Genomic DNA, 16,214 nt, shown 5'->3' with positions numbered 1-16,214 from the left:
CTTGGACATCGAGTAGTTGATTTCAATTCTAGGAATGCAACCACCCAGCCAATTCCTTATCCACCAAGTGGTCATGTCAAGTCTATGTCTCTCTAATTTAAAGAAAAGGATGTTGTGCAAGACAGTGTCAATTGCATTTCACTAGTCCAGGTAGATGACCTCAGTTGCTCTTCCTTTATCCACCAGTGTTGTAACCCCATCATGAGGGTACAGGCTCAAGCACTGACCCAGAATCACCTGAACTTTTTAGTTATTTAATTGCATTCTACTTGATACAGTTTGAACCATCAGCCAAATCACACTCTTTCCGATGGTGCCCAGATGGTTTGGGTGCTGGCATATGTAAGGAACTGTTTAAAAGAAGCAGTGGGAATGTTGTCACCCTGCTTCTGGGGAAAGAAGTCATCTATATGGCAGCGACCCATTTCCATGGCACTTTGCCTTGGATGCAGAGAATGGTTCCTGACTGGTTTAGTGGGTATAATCTTAGAAACTTTTTTTAGTTTCACGTAGCAATTGGATCAGAACCAAACCTTCTAATACTTTTTTGGAAACACAAAAAAGAAGCAAGGACCTGTACTGCTGTTCTCATTCACTGCTTTAACCCTTGTAAACCTTGTTCCTCGCTGCTGTCCTGAAGGCTCTTAAGACATCAAGGTCTTTCCTGTGCCTCTATTCCAAGCATATTTTCCTTGCTCTGGTCATCTGTTTTCCAACTTTTCAAGATTTCTTTGGTTATTTATTTACCTTTCCAATGCAAAATCTTTGTTCACCAATCATTTGTCTTTCTTTCTGTATCTGTGAGAAATGGGCTTGACCTAAAGCTGGCTTTCGTAGTACTGCAGTGTAGGTGGTATGAAGATGGTCAGTACTACTCTGTATTTTCTGACACTTTTCTTTCCTGTAGAAGTGCAAGCTGATTGCCTGGGGCAAATAACAAAGAAAGAAGGAAAGAAAGTAAAGGAAATAAGTGGGTTTTGCCTATCCTTGCTGTTTGGCTGCCTGGCAAGTGCAAATGCAATTGCTTGAAAGGTCTAGAGAGAGTCACCCTTTCTGAGATATTTGAAGTGCAGCATGGAATATCCTGGAATGAGGTGGGGATACCACTGCTGCTGGAGCAGGCACCAGCTCCTGTTCTTACTCAGATGTTACTACATATATTCTGTATAGCCATAGTGTGAACCTCTGTTTAGATATCAGAGTTTGTATTGGTTTGTTGTAAATGTAGTGGTGTATGTGAAGAAAGTCTTTGAATACTACCTGATGTTTTTTACAGCAAAATCATTAAGTCTTGTCGTATTTTGTTTATGCATAAAGGAAAGACTAAAATTTTCATTTTAGCTTTGTACCTGGTAAATAGAGCTTTCGAAAAGTCTCTTGAGGTTTGCAAGTGAGTTAATAGTGACTGCCACAAGTAAATGAGAATTTAGGCAGTCTTCTTGGCCAAAAATTCAATGCTTTTCAGTGTTGTGAATTTGTTGTGTTACAACCTCTGTAGAGAAAGGAAATCCTGACTTCTAAAAATAAAATGCATTGTTATTTTAAGAATGTAAAAGAAGAATGTTTGAGTTGCGTTATTAGGAGTATTTAAAAAAAGTTGTGCATTTATATCTTTATTTTAAAACAGTTTTATCAGTGTAAGACTTACTTACAAGTTAGGGTTAGATCAACAACCTTGTTTAAGTTACTTGAAGTAACTTGTGTTTTAGCAAGTTAGGTTAGGTTAACAAACATTTAACCTGACTAAACTTCTCCACATGCTGTGAAGCCATTGTTTAGCCCACAGTCCTTATGTGTACTGGATCACTACCTTTTTGCTGTGAAAGTTTTCCAGGTTTTATTGAGGTTCTTGTTGCTGTTACACTAATCACTAAGGACTTCTCTAAGAGGAAGGCTTGTAAATTAACTAATTTAGGAGGAAAAAATAGTTATCACTAAAAATGACATGGTTCAATTTAATATTAAGAGAAGGTCAATAAGGACTGAAAAAAATAAAAAAGACAACTCTTCCTACAATATAGCAACAATGGCAATTTATGCAAAATTGTATTAACATTAAAAAAGCCAGAAACCTGAAGAGAACTTTTTTTTCGTTTGCACCTATAGCACTGAGAATTTATCTACTTGTTCGGTTACAAAAACATGACAATTTTAGTATGTTGGAAAAAGTGTTTTTGCAAAATGGTCACAGCAACATTCTTTTTTGACTATTGGATTACCTTAGTAATTACACTGAAACCAGTGTCAGTGTTTAGAGTATGTGTTTTCCAGCTCTTGTATGCTCTTGTAAGTTCTTTATGTGTAAGAAATTTATTTCTTACTGGCTTTTCATTTGAGAAGCTACTTCCAAATATGTAATTATTCAACCAAAATGGTGAGAGAGTTGTCTCACCTTAGACAGTTTGACCTTTCCTTAAGTTATTTCTGTTAGAAATTGTGCTTTACTTCAGCTAAGAGGAAGGTTGTACAAGTTCTCCATTCAGGAAACTATTTATATTATTATTTTTTTTTTTAGAAAACATTTCCAGTTCATATTGGAACTTTATTAACATTTAGATGTATCAGGTCTTTTGAAGTTCTTTTTCTGTAATAATAAAACCACTTGATTGTCACAGTAATTGGATAGATTTTTTTTCAGCAGTTTGTCTTTGAGGCTTGTATTGACAACAATCATCAATAAAACAGCACAGTTATGGATGTTTGTGGTTCAGTTTGTGTCTGCATGTAGATGGACATATGCCATTGAAAATATTGACTGATACAATGGATAATGGTTTAAACTAATCACTGAGTACTTAGAGGTTCTAGATACTGAAAATACGAGTCTGCAATTTTTTGTAGTATCACTTGAGGTCTTTTTACATGAAAACCCAGAATTTACATAATAATTTGGCTTCTGGACAGTTACTGGTAGCATATTTTGGTGGATTTTCTTGAGATGTTTACAGTTGCTAAAGGTAAAAACACATTAAATGGTTGCTTCTGCTTTAGTATCTGCTGAGGAGTGATTAGTGCCAAGCTTCCTTTAGCCCTGTGTTTTACAGATAATCTGCTGCCTTAGTACCCACAAACTGGGCAATATCAAATGATTGCTGGAGATCCTGACCAACCAGGTTTTTTTAATCTGCAAAATAATTTATATATCTATCTGTCTGTCAAATCTTATGGGTAGATTAAGTTGTGTAATATTTTCAGGAAGTGAAAGCCACACAGAACTTCAGTCTGCTTACTAGTGACTTCAAATGCCAGTAGTGTTTCCTGTTTTTTACCATAAAGCTGCTACAATATAATATAAAACATGTTTTATATAAATGTTTAGAATGCAGTTTTTAAGTCTTAATGTTTGAAATAAAAGTCTGTTATGCTTTTCCCAAATAATAGACTTTTGTTGTGGTTAATATTACAGTATGTGTAGGGAGAAACCATTGGCATAATGCAAGACAAGCGTTGTTGAAAAGAGTGGGAATGCTTAAAACTGACATTCAGGTCTTTGTTGAAACTTTTGGAAGTAAACCTTAGGGTAATCACGTCTTGAGGGCTGTGTATATGCATTTTATTTCCTATGGGGTTGTAATTGATTAAAGTAGTACTGAAGTGGTATTCACAGTCTGTGATGTGTATACATTCAGTAAACATTAATAGTTTAAAAGCTAATAAACTAGCAAATTCAAATTATTTTCCAACAATAAACACATTGTATTGAGAAGTTTTAATACATTTGAAATACCTGCAAGCAACAGTAATGAATGCTATATTGTTAATGGAATATTTAATTTTCCTTTTTGAAGTGGAAAAGAAGGAAATAACTTGCACCTTGATCGAGAAACACCATCTTCCTAAACCTTCAAACGGTCTTCCTCTGCCATCTCTGAAAGCTAATTTTTAAACAGGGATGATCTCTAAATTACATGTTTTCCTCATCAGGCTATCTGAAGTCAATTTGACTCTACTGTGACATCGTTGTCTACAGGAATGTTATTTTACAGTAATGACTGAAACTTTTTGTCCTGTGAACTTTATAAATAGTTACATTATTAAGTAGTAGTGGAATTGTAATTATTTTGCTAATGGTCTTGCACCTCTCTCATAAATTGATATGAAGTAGCAAAGTTGGAAATACAGGTTCAGAGAAGAGATATACAAGGATTCACATTGAACACTGAATATTCTCTTCAATCATATTCTTTTCTTTTTTTTTTTTTTAAAGGGGCTTTTCCAGAACTTCACTGCCTATGGCAAACCAAATTTTTTCTTATTTTCATATGTGCTGAACCTTTCATTCTTAGACTGAATACATTTTGTACTTTTAAGTGTCTTAGAAACATGCTGCACAGTATTTCTTCTCTTTCAACTGGACAACACCTCATGAATTACAAGAGAGTAGGAATATACTTACATTAATACAGAAATTTTGCTAAATTTCAAATCTGAAGCCAAAAATGGTTTGTAAATGATAAAAATAATGTTAGAGAGCTGATCTTCCTTTTCATTAAAAAAAAAAAAAGTTTCAGGGGGGAGAGGGAGGCTCACTTGAAACACACAGCTGAACTGTGGCAGCTTAACAAGTTGTTACACTGTGAAGGTCAGTTATCCTGTTTCAGTTGTAAACTAATGCACCATCGATTAAACCATACTGAAAGCAGTTTATGCATTTTATATCACACTTTGAGTAGATAAACAATGTGTATATGGACAGTTGTGATGTCTTAATGACTACTGATGCCTTGTTAAGCATCTAAAAATAGATTCTTTTTTTTAAAACCCCATGCAAACAATTTTCCACTCTCTTGATTCTTGCAGAAATACTGGATTTCCTCATTATAGAAATTACCTGACGTGGTAATTCCGCTTTAAACAGCTATTATACCAAAACAAAGACTTTTATTGAAGAATGGCCCCATCAAAGTGGCTTTCTTGGCATGAGGGTAGTTTATCTGATTAAAACTAACTCAACCCCAGATGATACTTTTTGTGTATAATTTATTAAAAAATGTTGTGATGGAATTTATTTTTCTCTAAATATATAATAAATGATACCTCAAAATACAAATATTTATATACAAAGATATAATACATGTAATATAGCGAATACTTTTAAAGGTAGAAAAAAGCTAATTTGAAAAGAGCAAATGGAAAGGGAATATAGAGAGACAACAACCAATTTTAATCATAATGACTTTAGAGGGGAATGCCTGTACTATCTCTGAAATCCAGTGAAATGAGAAAATTCTTTTGGTGTTTGAAAAAGGTCTCTAGGGTCTGTTTTGAAAGATACTTTCAATTTTTCATGACTTCTGTAAAAGAAAGTCCTCACTCTTACACTGTGCCATCAAGCTGGTATGCTGTAGCAAGGTAGGAATCTGTTTAATTAAAATTATAATCCCAGTGGGATTACTTTCTTATGCATGTTCTAAATTTAAAACATGAGAAGAGTGACTCTTCCCGCTGCCAGCTCAAGTGCTGGAGTGAGGGCAGAAGAGCTTCTCTAGCCATGGAGCACCATGACTTGGGCATTCAAGTGGCTTCAGCAATCTTTGAGGTTCAGCTCAGTGCTTCTTGGTCAGATGTTAAATGGCTCTGTAAAACATCTGGGTGTGTGTTAGTGCCTGTGTCATCTGCTTTTCTGTTACCTGGGCTTCAGTAGCACCTCTGTGGATGAAAGGAGTAATTGCAGTTCAGATTTGCATTTCTTCAAAGCTTTGATTCACTCCCACTTAATGAAAAGGAAATATCTTTAAATCTAGAGTAACTATTTCACATCTAAGACATTAATTTAATTCATTCTTGATCTAGAAAAATATTGAATAATTTATTATTTTAATGAGATACCTTGAGAATTAAGGTCCTTCACCATTCTTTGATTTATTCTTACAGTTTTAATCCTTAATATTTACTGCATATTAAGTACGTGATACATGAAATATTCTGTCTTCGCATTTGGGATTGTGGGAGAAAATGTCATCTAGGTTATGTTGTCTTAATGCAAGATTAAGAATATTCCATGCAAAAGAATTTTTTTAGGGTTTGCAGTGTTTTTTAGAAATTACTCCCTTAGATGAAAATTACTGTTGTTATTATATTTAGGAGTTTCTTTCAGATACAATGAAACTTAAGTCTCTTCTGCCCCTTCTCCTTTAGTTAAAATGATAGAGGATATTAGTTTAATATTAAAATACAGCTATAGAGTAACAGACATTAAGATGCACAGGTTCATATTCTTTGGTAATGGAAATTGGTTTTGTCTGTGTTCTCTTTACCTTCTTGGTAAACTTTTAAAATAAATTAGATTTAATATGGTTCTTTAATAGGCACCTGATTTGGTAATTGAAGAAAAATGGAATGTTTTTTTATGTATAGGCACCAATAATAATGCTTGTGTGCAGTCAAGAATGGTTCCTGGTTTCCCAGCAAAAGGCACTTTTCTAAGGAGAGTATGAATCAAGTAGAAGGTACCTGCATGATGGAATCATCCAAAAGTGGCAGCATTTCATTACTTCACTTGCTGTTTTGTGAGAAAATGTGACTTTTGGCTGGCTAACAACTCCATTGGAAGTGTGGCCTATATGACAGTTGTATTTTAAATAAACAAAAAATTAGTATCCATCTTTACTAATTTTATTCTACCTGGTGTTGATTCTGTAAGTTTTAAATGTGTTAACTCTTATCTTCTACAGAACAAAGTCATTCAGTGTTCATTATTTTACAGAGAAATGCGAAAATGGAAAACACCATTTTGGTCATCTTACCAAGAATAAAACCATGCCCACCAATTTTAGAAGGCAACTGACCAAATTTTTAGAGAGAAAGTTTCCACATAGAGATGGTAATCATTAGTGAGAAACGTTTTGAAAATGTGAATTGAACATGACATAGTAAGCCCTTTTCAGCTTTATCAGCAATTAATAGCTTGATAAAGGCGCTCAAGGAAATTGCCTTTAAATAGGATCTCGTATCATACAGACAAGTGATCTAAGATTTTTTATGTGGGGCACAGTGCGCATGAGCAAAATTATGCATCTTTAAACACCTCTAGCAGAATTTTGCAGGTATTCTGTGAGAATGTTTTATGTTTCAGAGACTGGAAATTGCTTTCTTTCATTATAAAACCTGTATGAAAAACTATATACAACAACTTTTTTGTTTTTTTTCAGGTAGGTAATCTGCCTGATTAAGAATTAGCAGGGGGCTGGTACTTACGGTATAATCTGGAATAAAACAGAATAAACTTCAGAGATTTAGATGCATTTAATTTAAACAAAATCTGACCATTTTCTGTCTCTCTCTTGAGTGCACATGTTAGAACTTTCATCTTGGACTGCTGGCATAAATTCCAAAGTTTCCAGTAATCAGTAAAGAATATACTGTTTTACAGTACTTTTTGTTGGGTTCCTTTGATTCTGCATTCTTTTAAAAGTGATTGTAACCTCAAAACCTGCAGGTTTATCTCTCAGGCCGTGCTTATCATTATGTTTATTTCACTGCATGTTGATAAAACTCCCACATAATACATGGAGTGTTCAGTAATGTAAAGTTGAATTGAATCTTTTGTATCAGATAAAGGGTTTCCTGGCTATGTTATCAAAACAAATTCTTAGCTCTTTAAGCTGGGAGTGTGAAAAAAAATAAATGCCATTTTTGTGCTGCAGCAAAAGAGGCGGATAAAAATGTTGCTTAGATAAAAATGTCAAGTTTAATTTGTAACCTCAGAATTTTTTTTATATCTGGTTTTAAAGCTTCAACCCCTTTGCATCAAAATAGATGATTAAGTTTGTAAACATTGTTTTATTTATCTAGTAATATAAGATACTGTACACCTAGTAACTTTAGTCTCAAGAAGTTAATGTTTCCTAATGAGCTTTCATTTGGGCGTTGCGCCTTAGGCAGAGCTGAAAGATATTTCTTCCAGCCTCAAGGCATCTTTTTTGGCACTAATCTGGGGTGAGGTCATAGAAGCATGGAGTAATATAGAATAGAGGAGACCTCCACAGATCTTCTAGTCTGAACACCACCTCCAGGAGGGTCTAATTATATCACCTTGCCAAGGAACTTGTCTTTGAGAGGTTATCAGCAGTGACTAAGGCTGCTTGTCTCTCATTTTCTAGTGAACACCACATTTCTCAGAGAGGAAGAAAAGGGCAAATGATCTTTCTTGCTTGAGGGAAAAACTATTTTCAGAATATAGTGACAAATATTGTCATACATGAAAAAAATATATATCCTGTTTGGTACTAGTCTCAGGAATGGACCACTGTGCCCTAAAAAATAATTACATGAATTGTATTTTACAGTTATGTATTTTACAGTGTAGTAAATTCTCATGGGTTTGTGTTTGCAGTTTCCTGAATGTGGCTTCTATGGAATGTACGACAAAATTCTGCTCTTCCGCCATGACCCTACCTCTGAAAACATTCTCCAGTTGGTGAAATCAGCTGCAGATATTCAAGAAGGGGACCTAGTTGAAGTTGTCTTGTCAGGTAACTTAAAAAACAGCGAAAATTACTGCCGTGCTTTTGCAACTGAAAAGATCCACAGTATTTATATCCCAATTAGGATTCAAGAAAAAGGAGATTTTTTTTGTATGAACTTTCACCTACGTTGGGTCAAAATCTTTCTGAACATAAGCCAGCTCAGGTGGCCAAGGTGTAGCCCGGGTGGCCAAGAAAGCAAATGGCATCCTAGCTTGCATCACAGATAGTGTGACGAGTTGGACCAGGGATATGATATAGATTAGATTATTATTTAGAGTAAGTCTATGTCTCTTTTAGACTAGGGGAGGCCAGAACTGAACACAGTACAAAACTAAATACAGTGCATCATACTCAAAAGTGGCCATGCAGTGACACTGGGTCAGCACTTGCACATGCAACTGTCAGACCCCATGAGTTTTAGTATGTCCAGTTTGCTTAACTGTTCCTTAATCTGATTCTCCTCTGCTGAGGGTAAGTCTTCCTTGCTGCAGGCTTTCCCTCTGGTCTTACAGATCTGGGATTGCTGAAGGTTAGTCTTCGGTAATGACTGAGGCAAAGGAAGTGTTGAGTACCTTGGCTTTTTCCCTGTCCTTTGTCACTAGGTTGCCTGTCCATTCAGCAGTGGGACCACATTTTCTCTCGTCTTTCTTTACTTCTGTAGTTAAGAAGGTGAAACTTACTGTTCCTTTATATTTAATCAAATTGTATTCTCTCTTAATCTTGTGGAAATCATCATATCACAATATGGTTATTTGTACCACTTTTTAGATTACTTGACTTTATGCCTCAGGAATTTTGGAACGTCACTATGTAAATTCTTCTACAAGTTATTAGAACTTTGCATTAAAATGAAATTTCTTGCACATGACCTGAATGGATGCCAGGGATTTTACAGCAGGTAGCAGTTTGTAAATATTAGAAAGACCATTAAGATTGAATGGACTAAAGCAGTTATAAAACAATATTTAAATTATTTCGTTTTCTTGCCTCAAAACTATTATGGTATTTTAGTATCAAATGAAGTAAGTATTTAATAGCAGATCTGTCAGTCTAAGAGAAAATATTTTCATTTAACATATATGCACCTTAAATACTGATAGCAGATGTAAGAAATTACTGCATTAGTACAAGCAATCAGAAAATGTTGTTTTCTCTTACTTTATGACCTTTAGATACTCAAGAAAAGCATAATGCATTTTTGAACATTGTTCTATAAATCTAAGTAGGTTTAATTTTCACTGTCTTTTCTGGCATGTGAGATTGTTAGGTAATACAAACAAAACACCCCCCAAAAATTGTAGGAGGAGTTTTATGATTTTGTTATTTCAAGAATGAATACATTAAAAGATTACCCAAATTTGAGCTTTGGAGGCAAACAGTTCTATTGTTCATTACTTTACTAAGTTATTGGAAAAGAAAATGTGAGATGTTGCAACTCCTTTTTTAGACTAGTAAACTTTATCTGCAAATCTTCCCTTTTTTTCTCCAAAAATGACAAGTGTTTTCGCCTGGTACTACTTTGATAATCCAAAAATTTTATGGGGCTTAATGGAAAATCACTGCTTAAATAATAATATAATTTCATTCCTCATGCCTCTTCATGCAACTTATCTTTGTAGATTCCACACGCATAAAAGTCTTTCTGCTACTACAGTTGCCATTACGAGGTTTTAAAGTGATACAGTTTATTGTTGCAAGGTGCTTCATAGACCAATGGCTGCGATTTTTTAATAAAACACTGAAATCAACTTTTTAAAACAATCCAAACAAAACCAAATCAAACCAGTTGTTCCTAACCTAGCTATGTAAAGATATCTTACTATGAAACCTTGACAACAACATGAGGTTTGCCAGAGGAGCAGAGACCACTTAGTCATCACTTGGTGATATCTCAATGAGTTTAACAGTCAAAACCCAAGAAAGGGGTCAGTTGTTTACACCTTTTCAGTTGTGCTGTCATGCCAGATTCCTCAGCGTGGTTTCCTGAAGCTGGAATCTCAGCCTTCATCAACTTGAGTCTGCTTTCAATCTTCCTCCTGTCCTACTGCAGGAGCTTCCTGTGAAGAGTAGTTGCTAAGACATGTTTTCTGTATTGACATGGTGTAATATCAGCTCCTAAACACTACAGCAAAAGTAAATAAAAAATCAGCCACTCAGTGCCTGTGCTAATATTACAGAATTAGGAATAGTTTCCTCCCCCAGTTGCACATGAACTTTACATTGCAGAAATTGCTGGATTTATTTAGACTCATCTGCTAACAGTTCAGTGGTTTTTTTGCTAGACAATGCTGTGCACAGGAGACTTTCTCTCTAAATGCAAAGAACAGCAAATGAAACTTGTAATATGTCAGGGCCTGACTGCTGATAACATTATTGCAAATGAAAACTTTCAGTCAGTTGTCTCAAGTTATACACAAAATACATTCCCTCTCTAAACAATCAAGAGCATTAGTGTCCTCCCACAGATTAGATGAGCCTTAACTAAATGCAGCAATTAATTTTTGCAAGGTTAAAGTTACTGTGTTATGGAGGGAAGGAAAGTATGCCCAGTTCCACAACAGTGGAGAAGAGAAAAAAATATATAAATAGTCGGTAATGTTTGGGGAAATAGTCAAATGAATTCAGGCAGTGTTTTTATTAAAATAGGTTCAGGCATAGTTTCAAATTATTATAGATTTTGGAAACAGTGCATCACAAATTAGCTGAAGATGAATAATCTCTCCATTTTAATTAAAAAAAAAAATTACCTTTATAAAGTGCCATAAGAATTATTTTTTTTTGTGATACTTAATAATGTGAATAAGCCTTGAAAATTTATTTTGAAGGGAGGAAAAACCCCTCTAAAAACAGGAGAAATTGGCCTTGAGTAATGTAATGGATGATATTGAGCACTTGAGCAGTGGGAAGGACAAAAGCAATGCAATGTATGTTCAGATGTTTATGTTGAGCTGCTTGAAGTGTTTAATTTCTAGCCTACGTTATAAATATCTAAACAGAATATACATTCTAAAGTTCTGTAAATTCAAGCTATATTATGGCAGTTATTTTTGAATAGCATATGTGAAAGAGGCAGTAGAACAAAGTATCACTGCTGCAGCTTTGCTGCTGAAAACTGTGTGCTGTGGGTAAACATCCCCTGAGGCACTGATATCTGATGTCAAATGCTATACTGATCCACTGCATTAATTTTTTATTGCACATGTCAATATTGGTCAGGGTAGAGAAAGCTGAACTAACAGTCCTAGTACTATGGAATTATGCAATCATTTCATATCCCAATGCTATGCATTTTCTAATTTTCGTTGTCCTTTACTTAATTAAAGGTCCTTCATAAAGGCTGGACAACCTGTGATTATTTTTTTTTTCTTATTGTACTTATATTCTTGGCTGTTTAAGGATAGTAATAATTATTATAATCTTCTGCTTTAGAGCTTATATTGCAGGTTCTTGAAATATATGAATATTTATCTAGAAAAATGTATAGTTAAGAGGAGTTGCTTATTGTATCTGTAGCACTTTGCTCCATTTTATGGAAGAAAATTATACCTGTGGATATCATACAATGTAACCAAAACAGTTTGTGGAAGATCTAGAAGTTCCTGGTGAAACAAAAGAAATCTCAGCTGCTCAGAATGCAGCACCTGATATGCTTTTATATTCATAATGAACATTATGTTTTGCATTTTGCATTGATGAATTATGCAGTAGGATTTTAATGCAGTGTAAGAGTTGTGTAACCCACTGAACAAATGTTATGTGTCGATCTGCTGACTGGTACAGGGGAGATAAGCACAGGAGATTGCAGTCAGCCAGAGGAATTGTTGTTCAGTGCCAATATAGATTCTGGCATTTTGGAAGTGAAAGGTCAGGCATTATTATGAGGGTGGAAGCAAAAGGGTGTTCTGAGCTACAGAGTCAGTTAACTGCAGATCAGAAGAGGAAAAGGGAACTTTCATTATGAATATTAGTAGCTGTCATAAGTACAGTTTTATTTTCACCTCTTACCATTTCTTCCTTTGATGCATTTTTTTAAAGATTACCTCTTTTAATGCTTAATTTCAGTTGACTACATGGGATTTGGACACTGGAACAGACTGCCCAGGGAGGTGGTGGAGTCACCATTCCTGGAAGTGTTTGAAAGAAATGTTTATGTAGTGCTTAGGGACATGATTTAAGCACTGAATGGGTAGATGAGGTTAGGATTGGTGGATTTAGGTTATGGCTGGACTTGATGATCTTCAAGATCCCTTCTAACCAGGATGACTCTGTGATTCTGTGATTTAAATAGTGTTTGTATAGGAGTTATGGGTATATGTAAAAATATGTATTGCTTAAACCTACAAATTAGTATATTGAACCCAATTGATATTGATATTGATATTCAAGATATTGAATCTATTAGTCAGCACTCCTGGGTGTTCATGGAACAGTATCACTAATATAATTCTGTCTGTAACGTCCTGTTTGCTATGTTGCTGTTTTCTTAGCTGTGTATTTTCTATTTAATTTCTTCAAAATGTTAGAAACGAGCATCTGATCTCCTGATGCACAAAATAAGAAAGTACTTTATTAGAGCTGTTTAAATCTCCACTAATGTTTGTTCATTCTGACATTGACTTAATTAAATTGCATTTCTCCAAATCTTTGGAGAAAGGTTTTTTTTTATCAAGGGTTCCTTTTGATTACTCTCAAAAATTAGTAGGCAGCCCAAACCAGGAAGCAAGGTACAGAAGTTGCAGTCAAAGTTATAATCAAAAGTGGCTGTAAATGAGCAGTCATTCATAAACACTGAAAGGAAGCGAAACCAAAAGTTGCATCTTTGTAGGTCTCCCTCTAAAATTCAGTCTCTTTGCTCAGAAAAGGAAGTTTGTGTAAGGTGACCTTGAGTTGAAAAGTGTCTTCCAGTCTTGATGTGATGAAGTAGTATTTGCTACAAGCTTCAGCTGGATCTGTGAAAAGGTGACTTTGATGTTCCCCTCATGAGATAAAGCATGCAAATATGAATCCCTAAAACAACATGCTGTAAAATATACAGTAGATTTTAACAGAATGGAATATGCTTGCTCTGATAAACTGCCTTCCTTAAGCTCAACTCCTAGTTTTTAAAGCTCTTTGGTATTCATTGGTATAGGACAACCAAGGAGAGTGTAGACCCTCTCCTGAAGGAAATGGGTGAGGTAGCAACACAGGATATTGAGAAGGCTGAGGTCCTCAGTGACTTGTTTGCTTCAGTCTTCTCTGGCAAGTGCTCCAGCCTCAACACAATGGCCACAACAGGTGAAAGCAGGGACTGGGAGAGTGAATTACCCCCCACTAGGAGTAGAGCAGGTTCGTGACCATCTAAAGAACCTGAAGGTGCATAAATCTATGGGACCTGATGGGATTCACCCATGGGTCCTGAGGGAGCTGGCGGATGCAATTGCTAAGCCTCTGTCCATCATATTTGAGAGGTCATGGCAGTCTGGTGAGGTTCCTGCTGGTTGGAAAAAAGGGAACATAGCTGCTATTTTTAAAAAGGGGAAAAAGGAACACCCAGGGAACTTGAGGCTGGTCACCCCTGTGCCTGTCAAGATCATGGAGCAAATCCTCCTGGAAAGTCTGCTAAGACACATGGAAAATAAAGAGGTGATTGGTGACAGCCAACATGTTTTCACTAAGGGCAAGTCATGCCTGACCTATCTGGTGGCCTTCTACAACAAGGCTACAGAGATGGTGGATGGTGGCAGAACAACTGACGTCATCTACCTGGATTTGTGCAAGGCTTTTGACACTGTCCCACATGAAACCCTGGTCTTCAAACTGACAAGGCATGGATTTGACAGATGCACCACTCGATGGATAAGAGATTGGCTGGCAGGTGATGAGTGGTGTCCCTCAGGGGTCAGTATTGGGACCAGTGCTGTTTAACATCTTTGTTGGAGACATGGACAGTGGGATTGAGTGTATCCTCAGCAAGTTTGCTGATGATACCAAGCTGTGTGGTGTGGTTGACACCTTGGAAGGAAGAGATGCCATCCAGAGGCACCTTGACAGGCTGGAGAGGTGGGCCAATACCAACCTCATGAAGTTCAACAAGGCCAAGTGCAAGGTCCTGCACCTGGGTCTGCACAACCCCAGGCACAAATGCAGGCTGAGGGGAGAATGGCTAGAGAGCAGTCCTGAGGAAAAGGACTTTGTGGTGGTAGTAGATGAGAAGCTTGACATGAGCCGCCAGTGTGTGCTCACAGCCCAGAGAGCCAACCCCATCCTGGGCTGCATCATAAGAAGTGTGGCCAGCAGGGCCAGGGAGGTGATTCTGCCCCTCTGCTCTGGTGAGGCCACACCTGGAGTACTGTGTACAGTTCTGGTGCTCTCAGCACAAGAAAGATATGCACCTGTTGGAGAGGGTCCAGAGAAAGGCCATGAAGATGATCAAAGGGCTGGAGCACCCCTGCTATGAAGACAAGGTAGGAGAACAGGGGCTGTTCAGCCTAGAGAAGAGAAGGCTCCTAGGAGACCTTATAGCAGCTTTGCAGTACCTGAAGGGGCCTGCAGGAAAGCTGGGGAGGGGATTTTTGTCCGAGAAGATAGTGATAGGACAAGGGGTAATGGTTTTAAACTGAGAGAGGGGAGATCTAGGTTAGATATTAGGAAGAAATGCTTCACTACAAGGGTGGTGAGGAACTAGAATGGGTTGCCCAGGGAGGTTGTTGGTGCCCCATCCCTAGAGGTTTTTAAGGCCAGGTTGGATGAGGTTTTGTGCAACTTGGTCTAGTGGTAGAGTTCCCTGCTCATGGCAGGGGGTTGAAACTTGATGATCTTTAAGGTCCCTTCCAACCTTAATCATTCTGATTCTTTTGACTAACCTTTAAAAATTACTTATTTCAAGTGCCTTTTGTTAACGCCACTAAAGTGATATTAATGATTGAGAGGTACAGTCCTTTATACACAGCCTCTATAGAAGAAGCTGACAAATGAGAGTTGCTGTGGCTCTGTATTTTGATACTCTGACTCTTTTTAAGGTCTGTTTTTTGAGGCTTCCAAAGAACTCATTACTTTAGATGCCTTCAGACTTTTGTACTTGCCAGGGTAGTTCATGTCCTATGCTATATGTTGTCCATGAAAGTTTATTAAAAGACTACTGTGTAAATTTGCCAAGTCTTTTCATGTTATATAGAGAAAAAAACAGTTTTACAGTTTTAATATAAGTTTGTTTATAAAAGTTCTATCTATTTTTGCTGGGGCAAAATTACATTGGGATGTAAGAGATCTTTGCCAGCAACTGGAAGGCAGATGATAAAATATTAGCATCTTGGGCAAATTAGTAGAATGTACTTCATCTGCTCGTTGTTAGCAGTTGTGCTTAGCTTGGTGGGATTCCTGAAGCATGAAAGTGAAAAAGCTGCTCTTTTCTGTTCCCTTGCTGAGCTGATAAGGGTAGAAATTGATCCACAGCTTTTGTTAAGAAGCAGTTTCTGGTTCAATATCACATAGATGGTACACCATCTGATCATTAGATGATGGCATTTTATTTGGATTCGGTGCAGTTTATACTGTCTTGTATATGATAAAATATATTGAACTGAATAAAAGCTGGGGATAACTATGCAATTACAGTAAATGCCATATATCAACATATAACTGGATTCTAATGCTAACTTGACTGCCAGATCCTTGAGACAAATGTTATGAAGTTGTATCTTTGAACATAATTTTATAGCACTTAAATACTTGGTTGCAGTTTGTGACTTTGCTGTGACTGAAAAA

General features: G+C 36.5%; 1 protein-coding gene across 2 annotated transcripts in view; it reads left to right on the top strand.

The window, feature by feature from the left end:
- Positions 1 to 16,214, top strand: part of PRKD1 (protein kinase D1) — a 126,254-nt gene that overhangs the window by 58,102 nt on the left and 51,938 nt on the right. For both annotated transcript variants that reach the window (XM_051621757.1, XM_051621756.1), the window contains exon 2: positions 8,336 to 8,474. In XM_051621757.1, the coding sequence (XP_051477717.1) occupies positions 8,336 to 8,474 (139 nt within the window). The remainder of the gene's footprint in view (positions 1 to 8,335; positions 8,475 to 16,214) is intronic.

This window comes from Apus apus, chromosome 5 (assembly GCF_020740795.1).
Source record: "Apus apus isolate bApuApu2 chromosome 5, bApuApu2.pri.cur, whole genome shotgun sequence".
In the NCBI taxonomy this organism is placed as follows: Eukaryota; Metazoa; Chordata; class Aves; order Apodiformes; family Apodidae; genus Apus; species Apus apus.
This window is presented reverse-complemented; position numbering and strand designations above follow the sequence as displayed.